General features: G+C 39.0%; 13 protein-coding genes across 13 annotated transcripts; 5 read left to right on the top strand and 8 right to left on the bottom strand. All coding sequences in view use genetic code 12, as the record gives it.

The window, feature by feature from the left end:
- Nucleotides 1-140: 140 nt before the first annotated feature.
- CPAR2_400660 (glycosylphosphatidylinositol-alpha 1,4 mannosyltransferase I) lies at nucleotides 141-1,334 on the bottom strand (the record flags this gene model as incomplete). The annotated part of the gene is made up of 1 exon (XM_036810940.1): nucleotides 141-1,334. One exon carries the CDS (start codon nucleotides 1,332-1,334, stop codon nucleotides 141-143), a length of 1,194 nt encoding a protein of 397 aa, XP_036667427.1.
- Nucleotides 1,335-1,443: 109 nt separating this feature from the next.
- CPAR2_400670 (uncharacterized protein) lies at nucleotides 1,444-1,962 on the top strand (the record flags this gene model as incomplete). Its single annotated transcript, XM_036810941.1, has 1 exon — nucleotides 1,444-1,962. The coding sequence occupies one exon, from the start codon at nucleotides 1,444-1,446 to the stop codon at nucleotides 1,960-1,962; it is 519 nt and encodes a 172-aa protein (XP_036667428.1).
- Nucleotides 1,963-2,058: 96 nt separating this feature from the next.
- PHO114 (Pho114p) lies at nucleotides 2,059-3,438 on the bottom strand (the record flags this gene model as incomplete). The annotated part of the gene is made up of 1 exon (XM_036810942.1): nucleotides 2,059-3,438. One exon carries the CDS (start codon nucleotides 3,436-3,438, stop codon nucleotides 2,059-2,061), a length of 1,380 nt encoding a protein of 459 aa, XP_036667429.1.
- A 549-nt stretch (nucleotides 3,439-3,987) lies between these two features.
- On the top strand, nucleotides 3,988-5,805 carry TFG1 (transcription factor IIF subunit; the record flags this gene model as incomplete). The annotated part of the gene is made up of 1 exon (XM_036810943.1): nucleotides 3,988-5,805. The coding sequence occupies one exon, from the start codon at nucleotides 3,988-3,990 to the stop codon at nucleotides 5,803-5,805; it is 1,818 nt and encodes a 605-aa protein (XP_036667430.1).
- Nucleotides 5,806-5,844: 39 nt separating this feature from the next.
- HGH1 (Hgh1p) lies at nucleotides 5,845-6,933 on the bottom strand (the record flags this gene model as incomplete). Its single annotated transcript, XM_036810944.1, has 1 exon — nucleotides 5,845-6,933. The coding sequence occupies one exon, from the start codon at nucleotides 6,931-6,933 to the stop codon at nucleotides 5,845-5,847; it is 1,089 nt and encodes a 362-aa protein (XP_036667431.1).
- A 415-nt stretch (nucleotides 6,934-7,348) lies between these two features.
- ERG8 (phosphomevalonate kinase) lies at nucleotides 7,349-8,614 on the bottom strand (the record flags this gene model as incomplete). Its single annotated transcript, XM_036810946.1, has 1 exon — nucleotides 7,349-8,614. The coding sequence occupies one exon, from the start codon at nucleotides 8,612-8,614 to the stop codon at nucleotides 7,349-7,351; it is 1,266 nt and encodes a 421-aa protein (XP_036667432.1).
- Nucleotides 8,615-8,721: 107 nt separating this feature from the next.
- On the top strand, nucleotides 8,722-10,044 carry TYR1 (prephenate dehydrogenase (NADP(+)); the record flags this gene model as incomplete). The annotated part of the gene is made up of 1 exon (XM_036810947.1): nucleotides 8,722-10,044. One exon carries the CDS (start codon nucleotides 8,722-8,724, stop codon nucleotides 10,042-10,044), a length of 1,323 nt encoding a protein of 440 aa, XP_036667433.1.
- Nucleotides 10,045-10,111: 67 nt separating this feature from the next.
- ARL1 (Arf family GTPase) lies at nucleotides 10,112-10,669 on the bottom strand (the record flags this gene model as incomplete). Its single annotated transcript, XM_036810948.1, has 1 exon — nucleotides 10,112-10,669. The coding sequence occupies one exon, from the start codon at nucleotides 10,667-10,669 to the stop codon at nucleotides 10,112-10,114; it is 558 nt and encodes a 185-aa protein (XP_036667434.1).
- A 424-nt stretch (nucleotides 10,670-11,093) lies between these two features.
- CPAR2_400740 (uncharacterized protein) lies at nucleotides 11,094-11,741 on the top strand (the record flags this gene model as incomplete). The annotated part of the gene is made up of 1 exon (XM_036810949.1): nucleotides 11,094-11,741. The coding sequence occupies one exon, from the start codon at nucleotides 11,094-11,096 to the stop codon at nucleotides 11,739-11,741; it is 648 nt and encodes a 215-aa protein (XP_036667435.1).
- Nucleotides 11,742-11,826: 85 nt separating this feature from the next.
- Nucleotides 11,827-13,113, bottom strand: ZUO1 (zuotin; the record flags this gene model as incomplete). The annotated part of the gene is made up of 1 exon (XM_036810950.1): nucleotides 11,827-13,113. The coding sequence occupies one exon, from the start codon at nucleotides 13,111-13,113 to the stop codon at nucleotides 11,827-11,829; it is 1,287 nt and encodes a 428-aa protein (XP_036667436.1).
- A 224-nt stretch (nucleotides 13,114-13,337) lies between these two features.
- CPAR2_400760 (guanine nucleotide exchange factor) lies at nucleotides 13,338-14,090 on the bottom strand (the record flags this gene model as incomplete). Its single annotated transcript, XM_036810951.1, has 1 exon — nucleotides 13,338-14,090. The coding sequence occupies one exon, from the start codon at nucleotides 14,088-14,090 to the stop codon at nucleotides 13,338-13,340; it is 753 nt and encodes a 250-aa protein (XP_036667437.1).
- Nucleotides 14,091-14,343: 253 nt separating this feature from the next.
- Nucleotides 14,344-16,098, bottom strand: CPAR2_400770 (alpha-glucosidase; the record flags this gene model as incomplete). The annotated part of the gene is made up of 1 exon (XM_036810952.1): nucleotides 14,344-16,098. The coding sequence occupies one exon, from the start codon at nucleotides 16,096-16,098 to the stop codon at nucleotides 14,344-14,346; it is 1,755 nt and encodes a 584-aa protein (XP_036667438.1).
- Nucleotides 16,099-17,911: 1,813 nt separating this feature from the next.
- On the top strand, nucleotides 17,912-19,678 carry CPAR2_400790 (uncharacterized protein; the record flags this gene model as incomplete). Its single annotated transcript, XM_036810953.1, has 1 exon — nucleotides 17,912-19,678. The coding sequence occupies one exon, from the start codon at nucleotides 17,912-17,914 to the stop codon at nucleotides 19,676-19,678; it is 1,767 nt and encodes a 588-aa protein (XP_036667439.1).
- Nucleotides 19,679-20,046: the final 368 nt, after the last annotated feature.

Here is a 20,046-nt window from a genome sequence, read left to right on the forward strand (position 1 = left end):
AATTGGAGGGGGGTGGGGGGGTGTACCTGTTGATATAGAGGACTTTATCTGCTGATGATTCGGATTTCTAAAAAATTCTACGATGTACGTTTTTTTTTGCGCTCTACCAAATTACTCCTAATGTATCTTTCTCTCGTACTCTATAAACTTTTAATAAACTCACCAATGCATATACAGTTACTCAAAAAGAAGAATAATGATGAGTTGAACAATGCATAATCAAGTGTATTCTCTCCCAAAAACTCCAAGCGATAAGCATTGTAAAGCCAACACCCTTGCGAAACAATCCAAAGCGTCAACACAAATATCCCATGGAAGCGTCTAGTATGAAGTAGATTCGACTTGGATAAGAAATGAGGAAGAAAGATCAAAAACCAAATAAAATACTGCGATGTAATGACCTTGTTGAACGTGACAAATGTGAATGTCTGTATAAATAAGCATGAAAGCAAATCCTTCTTGGCGAATATCAAGGGGATTATGACGCCTGATAGCAAAAGTTGTGGAATAAATGCTAACGTCTCGATATCGGTACTAGATGAGGCGGTAGTCAATGCTGATTTGTAGTATAATACCATATTATAGACTGAAAAATTGTGTCTATGATCAATTCTTACAATGTGGTATAAGTACGAATGATCAAGAAACTCTTGTCCATATAGCAAGTACATCAATCCATTGAACAACAACAATGTAGCAATAGTATAGGTAGCATACTTGATATTCCGGACATTAACCAATTTGATCACGGGGTAATTAACAATCGGTTGTGAGCTATTTGTCAAGTAGAACAAAATGCTTGGTAAGTAGATTATCGGATATATCTTGAAATGAATTGCCAACCCGAGCCAAAATGCCGATGCTAAAATGTTTCCATATTCAATCAAGTAGTACAACGAAAGCATAATTAGAACCGTCAAGATACTCTCCGAAGATCCACGTGTACTTATTGTAATAACCATGGGGTTTAAAAGCCATAGTGATGACAAAATGAGCCACTTGGACTTTGATAAAGTTTTATCCTTGGCTAACAATTTCGCAATCAAAACTCCAGTCACTAAATCACCCATCATGAACAATACCTTCCCAAAGCTACACCAAGCGGGCCCCCAATTGTTTGGTGTGAGCATCATTGCTAGTAACGGTGTATACCGGTAAGTTTCTCGAAGATATGGCGATTGTCCTTGGAAAACATAACGTGAGGCATCAGAAAACACCAAGTAGTCAATGTCGGTATATTTTACTGGCATATGCTCATCTTGATACAATCCAAATAAGAAGAATCCTATTCGGAGTACAATTGCCAACGCAATTATTCCAGATAAAGTAACCATTTGCCGTTGACTTAATGGAGAAAGTGCATTTTGAAAAATTTCTGAAATCACATTTTTTTTGCGGAGTTTGGTTGATGCGTTTTACAATGAATCCACTAAAACATCAGATATGTCGTTGAACACACAAGAGGAAGTCTACAAGGAATACTTAAACTATGACTGGGATTCAGATAAAGACTTTCAAGAAGGACTAAAAGAGATCTTAGAATCTTATCTTTCAAATATCAAAGAACAAGATCCGCTGCAAATATCAATCCCTTATCTTGATAAGACACAATTAACAAATCAAGCCAAGCTGTTTTTCTTTTGTCAAAAGACTGGTCACATACTAAACTTGGACGATTTTGAAGAATGGAAGATACACAATGGTGATAAGTATGAAAAGAGTGCTAAAATTGATGAATTAGATAATCACAAGGATGATGGCCAAGTAGACGATGCCCTCGGTACTGAAGATCCGCCTTATTCATCCAATTACCAGAATTTGGTGGAATTGATAATGTCGGGTAAACCCGTGCCTGGGATAAAAGAAATCCCCTCAGTGGTTCTAACCGATCAAGGATCAGAACCGAGGGCAGCTCAAAGAAAAAAGCCATGGGAGGTAAACAAAGAGGAAACTGATACCTAATGAGGATATATAATACTCCTATTAGAACGTCTTTAAAATGTATTGTCTTGTGTGTAATGCTTATCTATTGTCTTTAATCAATCTAGTGATTTAACTCTACTGATCGATCAATGGAGCATCATACTGCACCTCCTTGTAATCCCAAAAGAATGTCAAATTCGATGGACCTGAATTACCACATTGTTTTGAATAGTCTACACCATCTAGTCTTGACTTCACAATATCGACAAATTGATCCAAAGGGCAGGAAAAGTCAACTCCATTGTTGCAGTTGGGGAAAGGTACAACTGCATCATTCATAATGAACCGAACGTACATTTTGTCGTCACATTTCAATTTTTCCAAATAAGTTCTACCCCCTTGAGGAAACATCTGTGCTGCATTGTATGGATTAGGGAATGGGACATGATCAACGGGTAAATTCTTTTCCGGGTTGATTAACCCCATCGATGATAAGTAAAACTCCATATCTGTGTCATGAGTGAACATAACCCATATTTTGTTTGCGGCTGCCTCATCAAGAAGTAGCCTTAATGAGGCTACTACCATGGGAGAACCAACTGTTGTGCTCAAATTGTTACCTTGTCCGATGGAGTAATAATTTGTCAAGTCATTTCTGTAGCCACTCTTTATAAACTCCTCGTTAGTGAATAGGGAACAGAATGGTGACGATCCTCTCACATTGATTTCAAAAGCACACCACAAGAATAAGGAAGATACTTGGGCAGTAGTCAAATTCAACCCTGGATTTTGCTGTTGCCATCTGTGCAATATGTCTTGTAGATAGCTCTTGTCAAATTGATCAACTATTTCGTCGTTATTGATATCGTCTAAATTCTTGCACGCGTACCGTGGTGTCAATGAATTGGCACCCATTTTTGGGTCCTCGTCAATGACGACATACTCCACATGATCTTCCGAGCATTCATCACCCAAGAATCCTCGGGCAAAATAGTTTGCAGTTTGATAACATCTTCCAGAATTGGTAGTAAACACAGTGAAATTGCCGCCATCAAACAAACCTTGATACCGTTGTCTAAAATATGCCCCATGTCGAAGTGCAGTTGTTGTACCAGCAAATGTGCCCTCAGAATTCGTTGGACTCGTTTCCTTCTCGTAATACTCTTTATTTGTCACGAAATACTCATAATTATTTAAAAACGACAAGTCGCCTCTGAACTCCTTATCGTAACTTTTGAAAGCATCCATCACAGTGTCGAAATAAGCTCCATCACTTTTTGAAGGAAATCTCTCTCCATGTCGTGAGATCATTTGGACATGTTCTACTGTGCACTTATCCGGATTGTCAGTACTAATTCCGTACCTGGATCCTTGTTTGTAAGGCGCTGATCCGCCGAGGAAATTGATAACTGAATATTGATCTGTAGCAGCTTGTTGAGGAGTTGCGACATCTTGAAATATAGATTGACTCACAAGCAAAAAGTTCGAATGCAAAACCTTTGAAAAGGAAACCATTGCTTTTAGCTCGTTATGCTGCTATATACATCACAAACTCCTCTCATCATGGTTGGGAATTTGCTCTACTTTTTATATCAGTTCAATCACAATGGTATGGGAAAAAATAATTGCAAAAGGTTTCAACCCACACGTGGGGCGGAAGAAACAACAACTCAGCAGGTGTAACCATGTACTATGAAATTTGACACGATTGTGGAAGACAAATTCCTATGTGATTAGGCTCGTAACCATTTACTTTTGCCTTGAGTGATGAAAAGGTGAAGGCATTCAGTCGTCAACTACTTGTCAATCGTCAACTATGCTATGTACAAAAATTGAGAGCCCTCCAGTGCACCCAGGATATTTTCTAAAGATGAAGGGGTTACTTTTGCAGCACCCGCGTGTGTGCTTCATTTCGAGAGAGATTGTTACAAACAGTACTTACCTTCATCAATGTGTTCGTAGTGCAATGCGAAGGAGAAAAAATCAAGAACAGAGAAGAAAAATGTTAACACATTGGATTCCTCCCATGGACTATTACTTGAACAACACCCATCAACTTTGTTAATGAGCCAACCAGATTCTCAAGTCAAGAAAGAAGTAACTGTTAAGAATGAGAACACAAACAACACATTAACCAAGAACGGATCTCCGTCGCCATCAAAATCGGAGGAATGGCAAACGATACCTTTAAAGTCATGCGGTCCCGAAGAAATCGAGGATGTTAGAATCCACTTAATGAAATTTGCCACCAAACAAGATGTGGACATTGTGAAGGATTTTGAAAAACCTGTGAGACTTCATCGGAAGGATCCCAGAAATATGCAATTTCACCTTACTCGTCAGGAGTTAGATCAACGAAGAAAGGAGAAGGAGGAAGCCGATAAAGAAAGACTTCAACGTGAAGCTGAGGGGGATTTAGAAGCATCGAGCTCGGCTCAGGGTGCAGCCCCAAATACCACCACAGAAGATACCAAGTTTAACAACAAGAGCCAGGCTGATTTGTCACAAGTGGCTCCTGATGGTGGCGCTCGAAAGAACAAGAAGAAACTATTCAAACGAAAGACTAAGCAGATCAATCTAATGGACGAAGCAAAGAGGAAATTACGATACGAAGAGCATTATCCTTGGGTAATTGAAGATTACACGGGGAAAAATGTTTACGTCGGAAATTATGAGGCTGGGTCGACGGAACTGCAACACGTATTGTTTGTTTTTGACAAGGATGGCTTCAAAATGATACCTGCAGAAAAAGTTTATAGGTTTACTCCTAGAAACAGATATGCCACGTTAACACTTGAGGAAGCTGAGGCCAAGATGGAAAGAAACTCAAGTGTTCCCAGATGGTTGATGAAACATATGGAGAATGACTCGATTGCGGAAGGTTCACCTGATCAAAGATTTCGAAACAACTCGCCTTCAGCAAATGGTAGAGTCATCAGCAATGGAGGTGCGCAGAACAGACGTATGAGGACGGTAATGGGAGGCGATTCGCGATCAGTTGAGGAAAGAGATTCTGATCATGACGATTTGGATTTTGAGGAGGAGTTTGCCGACGACGAAGAAGCTCCTATTATGGATGGAGATGAAGAGGAGAATAAAATGTCGGAAAAGAAAATAAAAAAGGACATGTTGAAGGCTTCAGCATTCAATGCTGAAAATGAAGACGATGAGGATTATGATCTAGATGATTTGTTTGAAACTGAAAAATCAAGAAAAGTGGATAAAGAAGGGAAAAAATTGAGAAAAGTTTTGAACAAAAGGGAGGGAGGAATTTACGACAGCGACGGGGACGACGAACAAGGAATGTTGCCTTATTTATCCAAATCGGATTTGGAAAGTGAGGAAGAAAGCGACGATGAATCAAGGGTTAAAGTTAAAGAGGAGCCAACAGAAGACACTCTTAAAAAAGATGCACAAAGATCAAACGTGAGATCGTTTGTGGTGTCTTTGATATCAGATGGGTACGTTGTTTTAAAAGCCCCAAAGGAATTTCTTTCGACTTTACCTCGAGGAGAGTGGAACCCAAATGTCCCCAAACGCTCCACACCAGAACCGTCATCTCCTAGAAAGAAAATAAGGTTGGAGGAGAATCTGTCACCAGTGACAGTGAAAAAGGAACCATCACCAGCGGCCTCGTCTGTTCCAGGCTCACCGGTTGACACGAGTGCATTGTCTGACCTACGTGATGCAGGCCCAAACAATTTGTTAGTCACTGTTGACGATGTTTTAAAGATTGTCAAAGACCATCCATTGACAACAAGGGAACTTTTGGGTGGTTTAAAGAGCAGAGTTAGTGCACATCCAGATAACAAACAGAGGATAATCGCTATCGTAAAGCAGAATTTGAAGTTGGTTGATGGTAAATTGGTGCTCAAATCCTGATTTCCTTTTTTGTTTTTAGATTTAAATCTATAATCACTACTACACAATCTCCACTATTTTGTCATCATCTTCGTCACTTTCCATTGCTTCGATTTCAGCTGATTCGGGAGCTTCATCTCTTTGTAACAATTGGACAATCCTGTTACACAAGTCCCTCACATTTTCGTCTTGACTTGCTTTATCCAACTCTCTTATAATGGAGTATACTCGCTTCTCCCTGAAATATTCCCTAGCTGGTTTAGTTGTGCACAATAAAAGCAAAGATTCTAAATGAGTACACTGAATACTTGTTAATGGTTCCCTCGTCTTATCTGGAGGTAACAATTGCAATTCATCAGGCAAGTCGAAAACTTCTTCTTCATCAATCTCTTCAGGGCCGGCCAACGGTAAAAGTAAGAACGGTAGTATGTTAATTTTTGAATCGGTTAATAACCTCATGTGGGCATTGGTATCAAATAACGCATTCTTGATGGTGAATGCGACACCTTCTCTTCTAATTTTATCGTCATATTTTTCAGTAAAGACAAGCAATTTCGAAATGGGCACGACATTATCATAGGCTTGTTCAGTAATGAAATACGAACGTCCTTGCTGATACCTCGACAAGTCAGCAAAAAAGTACGCAAGGTAATCAAAATTTGCATGTGTATTCAACTTGTAATCATTCCCCTTGACAAAACAATCCATTAAACAATCAATAGCCTTTGATGAACTAAATGCTTGCTTTTGAGCATCATTTAACTCAACTTCAAACTCAAATACTTTGTTTATGGCGTCATTTTTGGCCAAATTATTCAAAAGTATGCACATGATGTCAGCATTGGAGTTTTCAAGAGTGACAATCTTGAACACTAAAAATTTCAAATAGTCCAAATCTTCAACAATTAAGTTTCTCATAGTTATGTCATCGCATAAATTAGCAAGAATGGTGACAGATTGTCTCACCAAAGTTTTACTATTGGATTGACTCAATTTTTTAAGATCTTTTATTGCTTCATGATTGTCATAAGCAAACACTTGTTGATGAGCACCGGTAGAGAACCCAACAAGGTTATCCAATGCTATTTGAACAACAGCAGGTTGCGGTGAGTGTAGAAACCCAACCAATTCTTCAAGTTCTGTGGGCATGACAAAGTTGCAAAGAGAAGGGATGAGCTGCGCTGTTCAAGGTTTGATTTTTTTTTTTCACAATCAATTTTGTGATGATATCATCGATTTAGTACACTTATGACTGAGTTTGTTAAAGATACATCTAAAGTGTGAACGTGGCAAACTAACAATAGAGGATAAATATGGAAAAATTCCAATAAATGTAAAGCTCGTTTAATACAATATGCTATGTTATCATCGAGGAAGGTTTCTAATGCATTAGTAAACAAATGGTTGCAAAATTTCTTAAAAATTTGAACAATCAGATCTTGCTAGCAACTTAACCATTGTCCCACCACAAGGAGGTGCGTTTCACTACACTGTACGTCGCAATTTGCTTACATTATATAACACGCTAGCTGACACTTCAAAACCCACTCAAATAGATCTCTCTTCATACAAGCCCTACATAATCCTCCACATTCTCCAATTTTAATCCATCTGCTTCTTCATGTAGATCTACCCAATGCACATTGTTGTAGACTTCAGGCGCGTCTGCCGTGGCCTGTTTTATGGCGTCAATTTTCGATGCGAGCACAACAACAGCTATCGCATCAAACCCTCCTGCACCTGGTACAACTCCACCTAAACAACCATCCAATTGATCAATACGATCCAACAATTGTGTTTGTACTGGTGGCTCGATCGGCACTTTGGCTTTCTCTGTCATCTGTTTCAAACCATGTCTTATTTCACCAAGCGCTTTAGATAGACTGGATAAAGCGTCCTCGTTCTGAACTTTGTTGAGTCTCTCCAATGCGTCAATAAAGTCATTGTTGGCTTTATTCAAGTGATCGTATATTTGCTTACTTTCGATAGGATTATCTTTTCTCCACTGTAAAACTTTTGCCACCATTTTGGGAGTTTCAGAGCCGCCTTCTATATCTCCCATAAGCAATCGTACCCCTGGAGGTAATGAACATTTGACGTGCTCAAATTCCCATTCTTTCTTCACAACCGATTTCACCGCTCGAGGAAAATGAATTGTATCAGTGTCCAAAACAGCAAGAACGTCGTTCACTACACTTGGTTGGAAACGACGGTATTTGATAGATCCATATACTGCAGCTGCTACATCAAAACCAGATCCAATCTTTTTTTGCGCTAAGCAATGAGCGATCTGTGCCAAATTGTGTAAACGATCTGTAGCCATCTCGCTACCAGGTTCAAAGTACGACATCAACGCAGCTGTGACGACAGAAACCAATCCTGCAGACGATCCCAATCCTGTTTTAGGGACATCCGTGATCGGCAACTCGTGGAATAAGAACAATCTCTTGCCATTTCCTGATACCTTTTTTGTCGTATTATTCTGTGAATGGTATCCTGAGTCCGAAAATATAGTCACTCGTGAATGGAACTTGTTCGATGGTTCCGTATAGGCTAGGACAGTCTTCAACGTAGCTTCTAAGAATTGATTGTTTTTCCCGTTAACCTCTTCAATTTCTTGGCCCTTCACTCTATACTTCCAGTCTCCTTCTTTGAATTGGGGTGATAACACATGCAAGGTGGAATAATCCTCAGTTACATTCTCACTTGATTCAATAACCGCATGCATACGAGATGACAAAGCTGTCACGTATGCACCATAATTGGGGTCTAATACTAAGTATCCTCCAGCTAAAAGTGCCTTACCCGGAGCGCTGAATGCTTTTGACATTGATGGTTTGAAGAAGGTGGCTTTCAGTGGAAACTTTGTATGGGCAGGGAAATTTTTCGCGATCTACTTCGACGAACACACACAATCCAGTATCACTTCAACACGCAATGTCGGAACATGAAGAGGCAATGTTGCAAAAGTCAAAGACAATTGGAATAATAGGTCTTGGGGATATGGGTCTTCTTTATGCCAGGAGATTCAGTGAAGCTGGTTGGAAAGTAATTGGTTGTGATCGTGAAGAACAATATGACTACTTGAGTCAAACATACAAAGATGAGAAGTTTACTGTTAAAAAGAATGGCCATTTCGTATCACGAGAAGCTGATTATATAATATACAGTGTAGAGGCTGAGAATATTGACAAAATTGTCTCCTTATATGGACCCTCAACCAAATATGGAGCTATAGTTGGTGGTCAAACATCTTGCAAATCACCCGAAATAGCTGCATTTGAGAGACACTTGCCATCAGACAACAGCATTATCTCCTTACATTCACTACATGGTCCCAAAGTGGATACCACTGGTCAACCATTGGTGATGATCCCACACAGAACCGATGAAGCTGCTTTGCATTTTGTAAAGAGTCTAGTTTCCTGTCTTAAATCAAAAGTGGTTACGTTAACAGCTAAGGAGCACGATCGAATTACTGCAGATACTCAAGCAGTGACACATGCTGCCTTTTTGTCCATGGGTGTTGCTTGGAAATCTTGTAATCAATATCCTTGGGAAACACCCAAATGGATTGGTGGTCTTGAAAATGCCAAAATCAACATCTCACTTCGAATTTTTGCAAACAAGTGGCACGTTTATGCCGGTTTAGCCATCACAAACCCATCAGCTCATGATCAAGTTTTGCAATACTCAAAATCCACCACTGAGCTATTTACGTTGATGATACAGGGTAAAAAAACTGAGTTGAATGATCGATTGCAAAAAGTGAAGCAGTTTGTATTCAAGCACATCACCAATCACGATCTTTTATTGGACGACAATATCTTGGAAAAATTCTCCTTGAATAAGACACCACCCGAGGGGAAACAACCTAATTCCCATCTTTCTTTGTTGGCAATTGCTGATAGTTGGTACAACTTGGGAATTGTGCCATACGACCACATAATTTGTTCAACTCCGTTGTTCAGGATATTCCTTGGTGTGACAGAATACGTGTTCTGTACACCGGGGCTTCTAGAGGAAAGTATAGAGGTTGCTGCCACCAATACATCGTTTAGACAAGATGATTTGCATTTCACCCTTGCTGCCGAAACATGGGCCAAAATAATCAAGTTTGGAAATTTTTCCCTCTACAAGGATGAGTTTGAAAAAACCCAGGCATTTTTCCAACCCATGTTTCAAGAGGCTAACGCAATCGGTAACGAGATGATCAAAACCATCTTGGAAAGAGTTAAACAAAGGGAGGATCAGAACTAATCCACACTAGTTCATCTTTGTTTTTTTTTTTTTTTAATTATTTACAATTTGTATAGATATACCCCTTTCACAACTGTTCATCCTTGATTACATCCATCAACCAATCTAATCCCTCGTTCAAACCTTCTCCCTTTATAGCACTCGATGCAACAATACTCCAACTCCTATCTTTCAAATCAGTTAGACTCAATGCATTGGATACTTCAGCGGCAGACATAGCCCCGGGCTGATCCTGTTTATTTGCAAACACCAATAATGCGCTATCTTGTAACTCCTCTTCTTTCAACATCGTATGCAATTCCTTACAAGCTGTGTCGATACGGTCCTTATCAGTGGAGTCTACCACGAAAATGATAGCTGATGTATTGCTGTAATAACATCTCCAATAAGGCCTTATAGACGTTTGTCCTCCTAGATCCCAAATATTTAATGTGATGTTTTTATATTTCAAGGTCTCGACATTGAACCCTATTGTTGGTTTTGTTGTGACCACTTCTCCCATTTGCAATCGATACAATATTGTTGTTTTCCCTGCACCATCTAGACCCAATATAAGAATTCTAACCTCTTTATTCATACCCCATAATTTGCCAAATATATTGGCAAAGCTAAATGCTTGACCCATTTTGCGTTGATTTGTAATTAGTTATAAATTTTTTGATGTTGCTGATTTGCCAGTTGACGGTGAAAAGCCAGATCTGTTCTGATGTAATAGTGCTTTTAATATGGCAGGAGTTCCTTTGTGATGAGTAGGTGGAGTGTCTTTTAGACTTGACGTTCAGTTCAACAACCACAAATCGGATCTAAACCGAATATTTCATTGACATTTTTTGCATAATTGACACAGCACAGCACATAGAAAAAAAAAAAACAAAAACAGCGAAAGGCAAATATGGCACGTGACGCAAGCGACCTTTTTCTAGACTTCTCTCACTCTTGCTTTTTGTGGGATACTTGAGATTTTGAACCACTGAAAGTCATTCAACACAATAAATACCAGCAACACGACATAAGTAGACACCCACACGAAATAAGTAGACACTCATACAATGTCCGATCACCAACCCAGAGGAATATTAAGGAATAAATCAGTAAGTGAAGACAGTGTTCATTCTCCCCCATTACCAGATAAATTAGATAGGCAAGAGGTTATAAAGAATACTCAGTTGAATGCGCAATTGCGTGATGACTCTTCCAAGGGAGAGGAGATACGAGCCAAAATAGCCCAAAAGAAGAAGGAACAAGGAATTGATGAAGACGATCAATTACCGGAGCACTTAAAATGGGATGAATTGAACATTTACAAAAATGAGCAAGAAAAGAGCGCAACCATGAAGATTGATGAACCAAAAACGCCATACGAAGGAGGGTTCAATCCAGAAGGAGAGTATTACAAAGATGACGATGATGATGAAAGTGGTGCGAACTCAAAATCGGTCGAGGATGAGATCCCTGAATTTGAGTTGGGTGAAGGAGAGTATGACAAATTGCCACATGATATCAGCTCCTCACTTCATGGTGGTCAAGTGGTCAAGGATGAATCGCAAGCAAACGATGAAGCGAACAATGATGAGAAGGAAGAAAAACCTTTGACTGCTGAAGAAAGACACAAGAGGTTTGAGGAAAAGAGGAAAGAGCACTATCATATGAAAGCACTTCCTTTGAAGCATAAAATAGATATACCAGATGAAGATTGATAAACTCAGAGTTCTTGATTTCTCATTCTATAAAATACTCACATAGCTGAGCTTTAAATAAATGTTGTTAACGTAAATACTACACTCAAGCAGTAAAGTATTTCAAGTGGCTAGCATCTAAAGAACCACCATTGCCCAACTCCTTAGCTGTCTCAATAAAAGTGGCTTTAACGCTAGAAGCATCGGCGTCTTTCAATTTCGATGCAACTTCACCCAATTGAACATCAGTAAATTTCTCAAGAAGCAATTCAACATCTGCATCAATGTCTGCAGACTTGCTAGCATCGCCAAAGTAGTCCGCATCTTTAACCGAAGCTCTAACATTTCTCTTGTTTTTCTTCTTGGCAGCTTTGGCTGCTTCTTTAGCCTTCTTTGAGTTAGCTTTAGCGGAAGCAGCTTCTTCGGCTGCTTTCTGGGCAGCAGCTTCTTCAGCGGCTTTCTTAGCTGCAGCTTCCTCGGCTGCCTTACGTGAACCAGCCTCTTTATCCAACTTCTTTGCAGCCTTCTCTTTCTTAGCTTGTTCTTTGAACAACTTAATTCTTGGATCTTCATTGTGAGCTCTTTCTACCAAATCAATCAACCTCTTGTTATCTTCTTGCTTGAACTTCTTTCTTGAGGCAATATTTTTACGTTCAATATAACGTTTGTGATCACGGTTAGCAGTGTCATCTGGAACATCTTCATCCTTGAATTCAAATGTCTTCCATGAGTCAAATTTACCCCAAAAGTTATAAAAGGCGTCAACTTCTTCCTTGGTGGCATCTAAACCGCCCAATTGTGGAACTGGCTGCTTTGTTGAAAATCTACTTTCACTTTCAAATATTGGTCCCCAAACTTCGAAGAAATCATATTTGCTCTTTGGTGATGGTGGCTTTGGATCCTTTTCGGTGTCAATAGAATCATACTGCTTTCTCTTCGTTGGATCCAACATGACCTCAAATGCCTTTTGAATAATCTTGAAGAAAGAATCATGTTCTAATCCACCACTTGCAGATTTCTTGTCCGGGTGATGTTTCAATACTTGCTTTCTATGTGCTCTTCTTATTTGGTCTTCATTAGCTTTATATCTCAAGTGTGATAATCCCAAAACAGCATATAAATCGGCAGTTTTCCATTCTCTTGGATCGTGTTCCAACAACTCTTCACTTTGTTCTTCATCTCCCAAATCTTCATCCTCATTAGTTTCGATTTCCTTGACATTACGCTCGGCTTCCAATTTTTCAAATTCAGACCAAGTGTGGCCCCTAAGAGTTCTTGAGGCATGAGCTAAAAAGTAACGACCAACTGGTTCAATTGGACGACGATTTGGAGCTGAATATTTTCCAACGGCCTTAAATCCGTCAACACTTCCTGCTGGTAATACGATAGACATTGCGAGTCGAATAACTTGGTATGGATGAGATATTTCGATCTTAATTTTTTTTTTCATTTTTTTTTTTGCTTCTTCTCATCAACAAGTTATGTTGACGCTACCGTTCAGGAGAGAATAGAAAGGCGCTAGAGGTATAGATTATCAAGCAGCTGGTATAAGCTTAATGTTGTTGACTATCTAAAACACAAATAGACTCACAGTAAAAAGCCCGTATTTCACTTTATTTAGTCCCTTGTAGCCGACATATCTAAAACTTCTATAGATCCCTCGTTCTTCAAGTCTTTACCTTCTAGCAAATCCACAAGCGCCTTGTAATTGATGGGGTCAATAATACCCACGATTTCGTATTGCTTGCCATTATTTTCAAGTTCATCTAAATGATCAATCTTGGGTTTAATTTCCTCTTCATATGTTTTTTGATACCCTTTTTTAGTCAACAATATTCTAATTTTCATTTGGGCCCTGGCAATTGGTATTATTTGCTTTTCAACCAAGAGTTTGATTGCATCCAATGCTTGTGTCTTTGTCGTCTTTGTCGGATTGAGGTGGAATTTCAATTCGTTCAAAGCCTTTTCGATCATTGACGGTGGATATCTCTTTTTCGATCTAGGGTTTATACACTTTGTTGATATAATTGTCAAGAATTCATTTTGTTTTTGTTGCAAGTTGGCATTCCGTTCCTTTTCATTCAATTGTATTTCACCTTTATTTAGGATTTCTTGAATAATAGCATCTTGGTTTGTGGTATTGAAAGCGGCTTGTAGATCATCGTTGTTCGCAACTTGTCCTTTTGAAACGTTAATAAAGACTTGTGGAATCTGAAGGACTTCATCGAGATCTTTTTCAACCTTCAGCCTCCAATCCTGAACTTTATTCTGGTAACACGCAATTTCAAACCTCTTTTTTCCCTTCTTCATTCTCACGAGTGAAACATTGGTAAGTTTAATCTGACTATTTGGTTGATTGATAACAGCCATATTTGATTATAGTAGAATAGTGTTGTAGGCTGCTTGTGAAGAGAAGTTTTTGCTTGGAAAAATCCATCAAAGATATGAAGTGATACTTGATGCTACCAAGTCACTACACAAAACCAGCTTTTCAAAATCAAGTGCATAGGGACTAGCTTTTACAATCACCTATCAAAGACCACCTTTTGACATGGCTTTGCCACTGGCGTTTATTCAAAAGACAATCTATACTCTAAGATAGCTATAAGATTAGAAAACTCGTTTAATCAACAATGTAAACACGGCCCTCATATGGACTCAAGCTTTCTTCAACAAGTTCTGATTTATCCACGTTAGCATTGATTAACTTGAAGTCTCCATCAATCAATTTACTGAATTTGGCTGATTCCTTGGAAAAGTTAAGCACGACATAAGCTTTTGGATAGTCAGAATTAGGCAAGCTCTTTGTGTAAGTAAACACTTGTTCATTATCGAAATCCAAAATCTTGAACGATCCATAAATCAACAAATCTTTGTACTCTTTTCTTAATTTCAATGATTTCTTCCAAAAGTTCAACAATGAGTTTGGATCTTTGAGTTGTTGGGCAACATTGATCTCTTTGAAGTTGGTGTTGACTCTGGTCCATGGTTCATACTCTGAAAAGCCTGCGTATTTAGAGTCATCCCATTGCATTGGTGATCTAGCATTGTCTCTAGCCAACAAGTTGATAACATCCATAAGTTTCTTTTCCTTTTCTGCAAAGTCGGAGTCTGAGCCATATTTCTCTTTGAAGGTATTGTAGTAGTTGATAGTATTGATGTCCTTGTAGTCTTCAATTGGCCACTCTCTTGGCAAATTGGTCATACCGATTTCTTGTCCCTGGTAGATGAACAATGTACCACTTAAAGTTGTTTGTAAAAGTGACAACAATTTACCACTCTTGGTTAGATACTTTTTATCACCAAATCTAGTAATACTTCTTGGTTGATCGTGGTTTTCGATAAAAACAGTGGACCAAGCATCTGTTCCATCTGTAAAATCACATTGGTTTTGAACAGCTTGTTTGAAATCTTTCAAGTCAAAACCTTCGTACCTAAACCTATCCCCTTTGTCTGATCCAACATCGACAACATCAAACAAAAACATCATATTCATTTCTTTTTCAGATGCACTGACGTATTTTAAAGCTTCTTCTCTAGAGCAGTGGCCCACCTCACCCACAGTCATGGCATCATATTTGGAAGTAACCTTGTTGAACATTTCCTTGTGGAACTCGTGAATTCTTGGTCCATTGTTGGTGTACATAGCATGCGGTTGATAATACTGGTCCTTGTAAACGATGGGTGCATCAAGGAATCTTTGGTCTTTGGAGTACATACCAGCAGTGTCAATCCTGAATCCATCAATTCCACGATCAAACCAGAACTTCAAAGCAGTGTCGTAAATGGCATTCCTGGTTTCTTCATTTTCCCAGTTCAAATCTGGTTGAGTACTGGCAAATAACCTTAAAAAGTACTCATCAGTGGCTTCATCATATTCCCAGGCAGATCCAGAAAAGTACGACAACCAGTTGTTTGGTGGTAATCTATTTCCCTTCTCATCGTACCTTGGCTTTTTCCAAATGTACCAGTCTCTTTTTGGGTTGTCCAAGGATGATCTGGATTCTTTGAACCACTTGTGTTCTGATGAAGTGTGATTGATAACCAAGTCAGCAATGATTTTCATACCACGTTCGTGACAACCGTCAATCAATTTTTGCATATCTTCCAAGGTACCGTATCTATGATAGATGTTCTGATAATCACTAATATCGTAGCCCATGTCATCTTGTGGTGAATCATATTGAGGACTGAGCCAAATGATATCAACAAAATCCTTCAAGTAGTCCAATTTGGAAATGATACCGGGAATGTCACCACAAGCGCCATCGAATGTCTTGTCATCACCAGTATACTTTTCTTTCAACCCATTCGCAAACGTAGCTGGGTAAATTTGGTAAATTGTAGCGTCTTTCCACCAAGTGTAGTCAATAGTCATGGTTGATTAATAGTTGTAGTAGTATTGGATGAAAAAGAAAAGAAAAAAGGTTGCTAGAGTGATGCCTTCCTTTGAATGGTGTGCCTTTTTTATAACCTAAGTCGATTCTTCGAGAGAAAATACAACTATACTATAAGTTCCCCTAAAATTTTGTTGAGTTTGTCATTTGCCTTTTAGTGGATGTACTTTTGATTTGCGGGGCGCCAAAGAAAAAAAAAAAAAAAGGTCCGAGAATTTTCACGAGTATCTTTGACAATTCTCGAGCCAATGCTCGGACTAATGTCGCGCAAATGCTCGGATTAATTATTCTCTGGTAAAAGCCAAGAGACATTTATTTTCAATATTGTGTAATTTTTGCAACTATTTTATATAGGTTTAGACGCCAGAGTTTAAACTTTGGGGTTAAGCCTGCTTGCATTTTTTAAAAGTTGGGGGGCGTCCTGGAAATATTCGTAAATAACACGTAGTGCTTAAATAAGTTGTTGACCAATCATCAAACGTATGCTATCGGATTCCCATGTACATTTGTTTACCCCGCGCTCCCCCGCATCCATTCTAATAAGTGTAGTTGATTACACTGACAACAACAACGTGTTCAAAAAGTTTTTCCGAGCAAAAGGCTTCCAGCTTTGCGGAGAAATCGATTGCCTTGGCAGGTCCCCCTTACTCTGATATATCGAAACCTTCAGAGTGTTTAAGTTGATGTACATTTGAGAATACTCGAAGTTTTTCCGCCTCAAGGAGAAATATTTGAAGACAACCAACTTTTTTACTTAGATATGTAGTAGAACACAGTGCTGATGGATAACACTTGGTATCACTACTTCAAAAGTTGAATGTTACGCACAACATTCTTTACAGGGGAGCTCACTAATATTTCGGATTGCATCGGTGTACGCATGATTTATGAAGATCTCTACTGGAGGGGCTTGGCATTTAAGAAGCAATAAACAAACAGCATGTCAACATTTGTGAATCGCATGACTTAAGCTCCCATAACTACACTCATGTAATGATTCCCACCATACGAGCATTCCCAAACAATGTGATTATTCACTGACATGAGACCTCACATACATTGTTATTGCGTGAACACAATAGAAATCTCGAAGTCGCGAAAGTCAGTGTGGGGTGAATTTCTTTATTCTCTTTGTTTTTTTTAGTTCTTCGCTCTAATGTTTATTGTATCGACTACAATGGAAAGAAACTTTGCTTAATCGCAGCCTCTTAATTCCCCGAGCATTTCAAAACCATTGGTCATGTTTCTAATGCATAAAGATAGCATAGTGTTGCGTGTTCCCTTTTCATAGAGCTCGTCCCGTCATACGTTTCCATTGGTACATGATAATAAATTCTTCTGCATTTTAACCCACCTTGCATCTCCAAAGAAAAATTGCGAACGTATATGTATTTTAGCCAATCAATGTTGTGGAGTGGAGGCAAGGCTTTGCAGATTATCCATGCCAACAAAAAATAAAAAAAAGGCTCACTTTCATCTCCATCAACATCATTGAGGTATATTGTCTTCCTTATAGGATTTCTCGCAAAATTCGCAAACATTCTCGGACAATATTCCCCGCCATAAATTTTGAATTTGTGCTCTTGTTGGTTATTACGGATCATTCATTTTTAGCTTCGCTGCATTTGGAGTGGTAAGCAGGAAGCTTGAAAAGTAATCTTGCTTGACTTGGGCTTGAGTTTGCAACAAGATTCAATTGTGTGTCAAAAAGTGTATAAATAGGGCAAGGTTTTTCATCAACTTGAATGACAAAGTTTAGCTAGTTGCAAATCAACAAAAGTTTCGAATAACAAAATGAGTGAATCATTGTCTCATATAAACGACTCAAAGGCGGAAGGCAAGCACATTGATGATGTCCTGATTTCAAGCGATATCGAAAAAAAAGATAGTTTTGTTGGTGCTGAAACAAATCCCAATGTCGATGATTACATCTCCAAGTTTTTGGAGATGTCGGAAGATGCTCGTGCCGACGACCAAAAAGAAAAGCAAATGACCTTGAAAGAAGGTATAAAGACTTTTCCAAAAGCTATGGCGTGGTCGGTTATCTTATCCACTGCTTTAATCATGGAGGGCTATGACACGTGTTTATTGGCAAGTTTCTACGCTTTTGATGGTTTCAAAAGACAATTTGGTGATTATTACCCAGATCTTGGTGAATACCAAATTCCTGCAAAATGGCAAACAGGTTTGTCAAACAGTTACATGTGTGGTCAGTTGATTGGTTTGTGGTTGGCCAGTGTGTTTGCTGATAGGATTGGTTATAGAAAGACATTGATGCCCGCTTTGATAATGTGTGTTGGTTTGATCTTTATTCAATTTTTTGCTCCTACACGTGAAGTTTTGCTTGTTTCATATGTCTTATTGGGTATCAATTGGGGTTCGTATCAAACAATCACAGTCACTTATGCCTCGGAGATTGCCCCTGCTAGTTTGCGAGTGTACTTGACGACTTATGTCAACTTATGTTGGGTTTTTGGTCAATTGATTTCTGCTGGTGTAATTAAAGGAATCTCCACCATGACTGATAAATACTCTTACCGTATTGCTTATGGTATCCAATGGGTTTGGCCGATTCCTATTTTGATAGGGGTTTACCTTGCACCAGAATCCCCTTACTTCCTTGTCCGAAAGGGAAGAATTCAAGAAGCTAAGCACTCATTGTACAGATTGTTGACAGCCAATTCTTACTTGCCCGACAAGAATGTGGTTGTGGAGAGCATGGTGACTAAAATACAGTTGATTGTGAAGGAAGAAGACGCTGTTGGAGAAGGATCAACATTTAAAGATTGTTTCACCGGACCTAATCTTAGAAGAACAAGAATTGCTGCACTCACTTGGCTTTTTCAAAATATCACAGGGGCTACTTTGATGGGTTACTCGACATACTTTTATGAGCAAGCTGGCTTAGCAACTTCAAATGCATTCACTTTTTCAATCATTCAATATTGTTTGGGGATCATTGGTACCATTGCCTCTTGGACCTTATCACAAAAGCTTGGGAGGTTTTCAATATACTTTGGCGGTATGTGTGTGATGATTGTGCTTCTTCTAATCACTGGTGGATTGGGCTGCGCTTCATCTGCTGGTGCTGGTTGGGGTGCTGGATCTATGTTGTTGGTGTACACTTTTGTCTATGATTCCTCCGTTGGGCCCATGTGTTACTGTATTATTCCAGAAATGCCTTCAGCAAAGTTGAGACAAAAGACAGTGATGTTGTCAAGGATGGTTTACAATATATCCGGAATTGTTGTCAACGTTCTTACTAATTACATGTTGAATCCATCAGCATGGGGCTGGGGTGCCAAGACCGGTTTCTTCTGGGCTGGTTTTGCTATCTGTGCTGCAACATGGGCATGGTTTGAGTTGCCAGAAACCAAAGGAAGAACATTTGCTGAATTGGACAAGTTATTTGAGCAAAAAATTCCAGCCAGGAAATTCAAGTACACCATTCCCAAGACTTTCGACGCTGGTGAAATGATGGAAAAGTTGGGTGAACATGGAATCAAAAACATTGTCAATGAACGAGAACATCGTGAGTATGCTGATGATGAATCATTGTAAAGCAACAATAAAACAAACACTCATTTGGTCTTTAATTCTTTGTACACTTTATATTTGAATAATAATTATTTCGATTACGTAATCTCCGTTTTTTATTCAGTTGAGCTTCGTCAAGTAGTTCATGACACGCATAACCGTCCATTTTCTAGAGTCATATTCAGTGTCAAACCTTGCTACTGAGTGTTGTAGATAATACACTAGCAACTTCATGTGCGATCAACATGTCTCTGAACTTGAGACTTGATGAGCAGTCCTTGTTTTTTGCTACCATTTGATTCTTGGTGCAATCGAGTACAGTAAGGTGCGCATGTTAATCGGTGATATCAAACTATCGGCCACGCAAAAAGGTGAGAAAAGTAAAGCCATCG

This window comes from Candida parapsilosis, contig 006372, assembly GCF_000182765.1.
Source record: "Candida parapsilosis strain CDC317 annotated contig 006372".
NCBI classification, from domain to species: domain Eukaryota; kingdom Fungi; phylum Ascomycota; class Pichiomycetes; order Serinales; family Debaryomycetaceae; genus Lodderomyces; species Lodderomyces parapsilosis.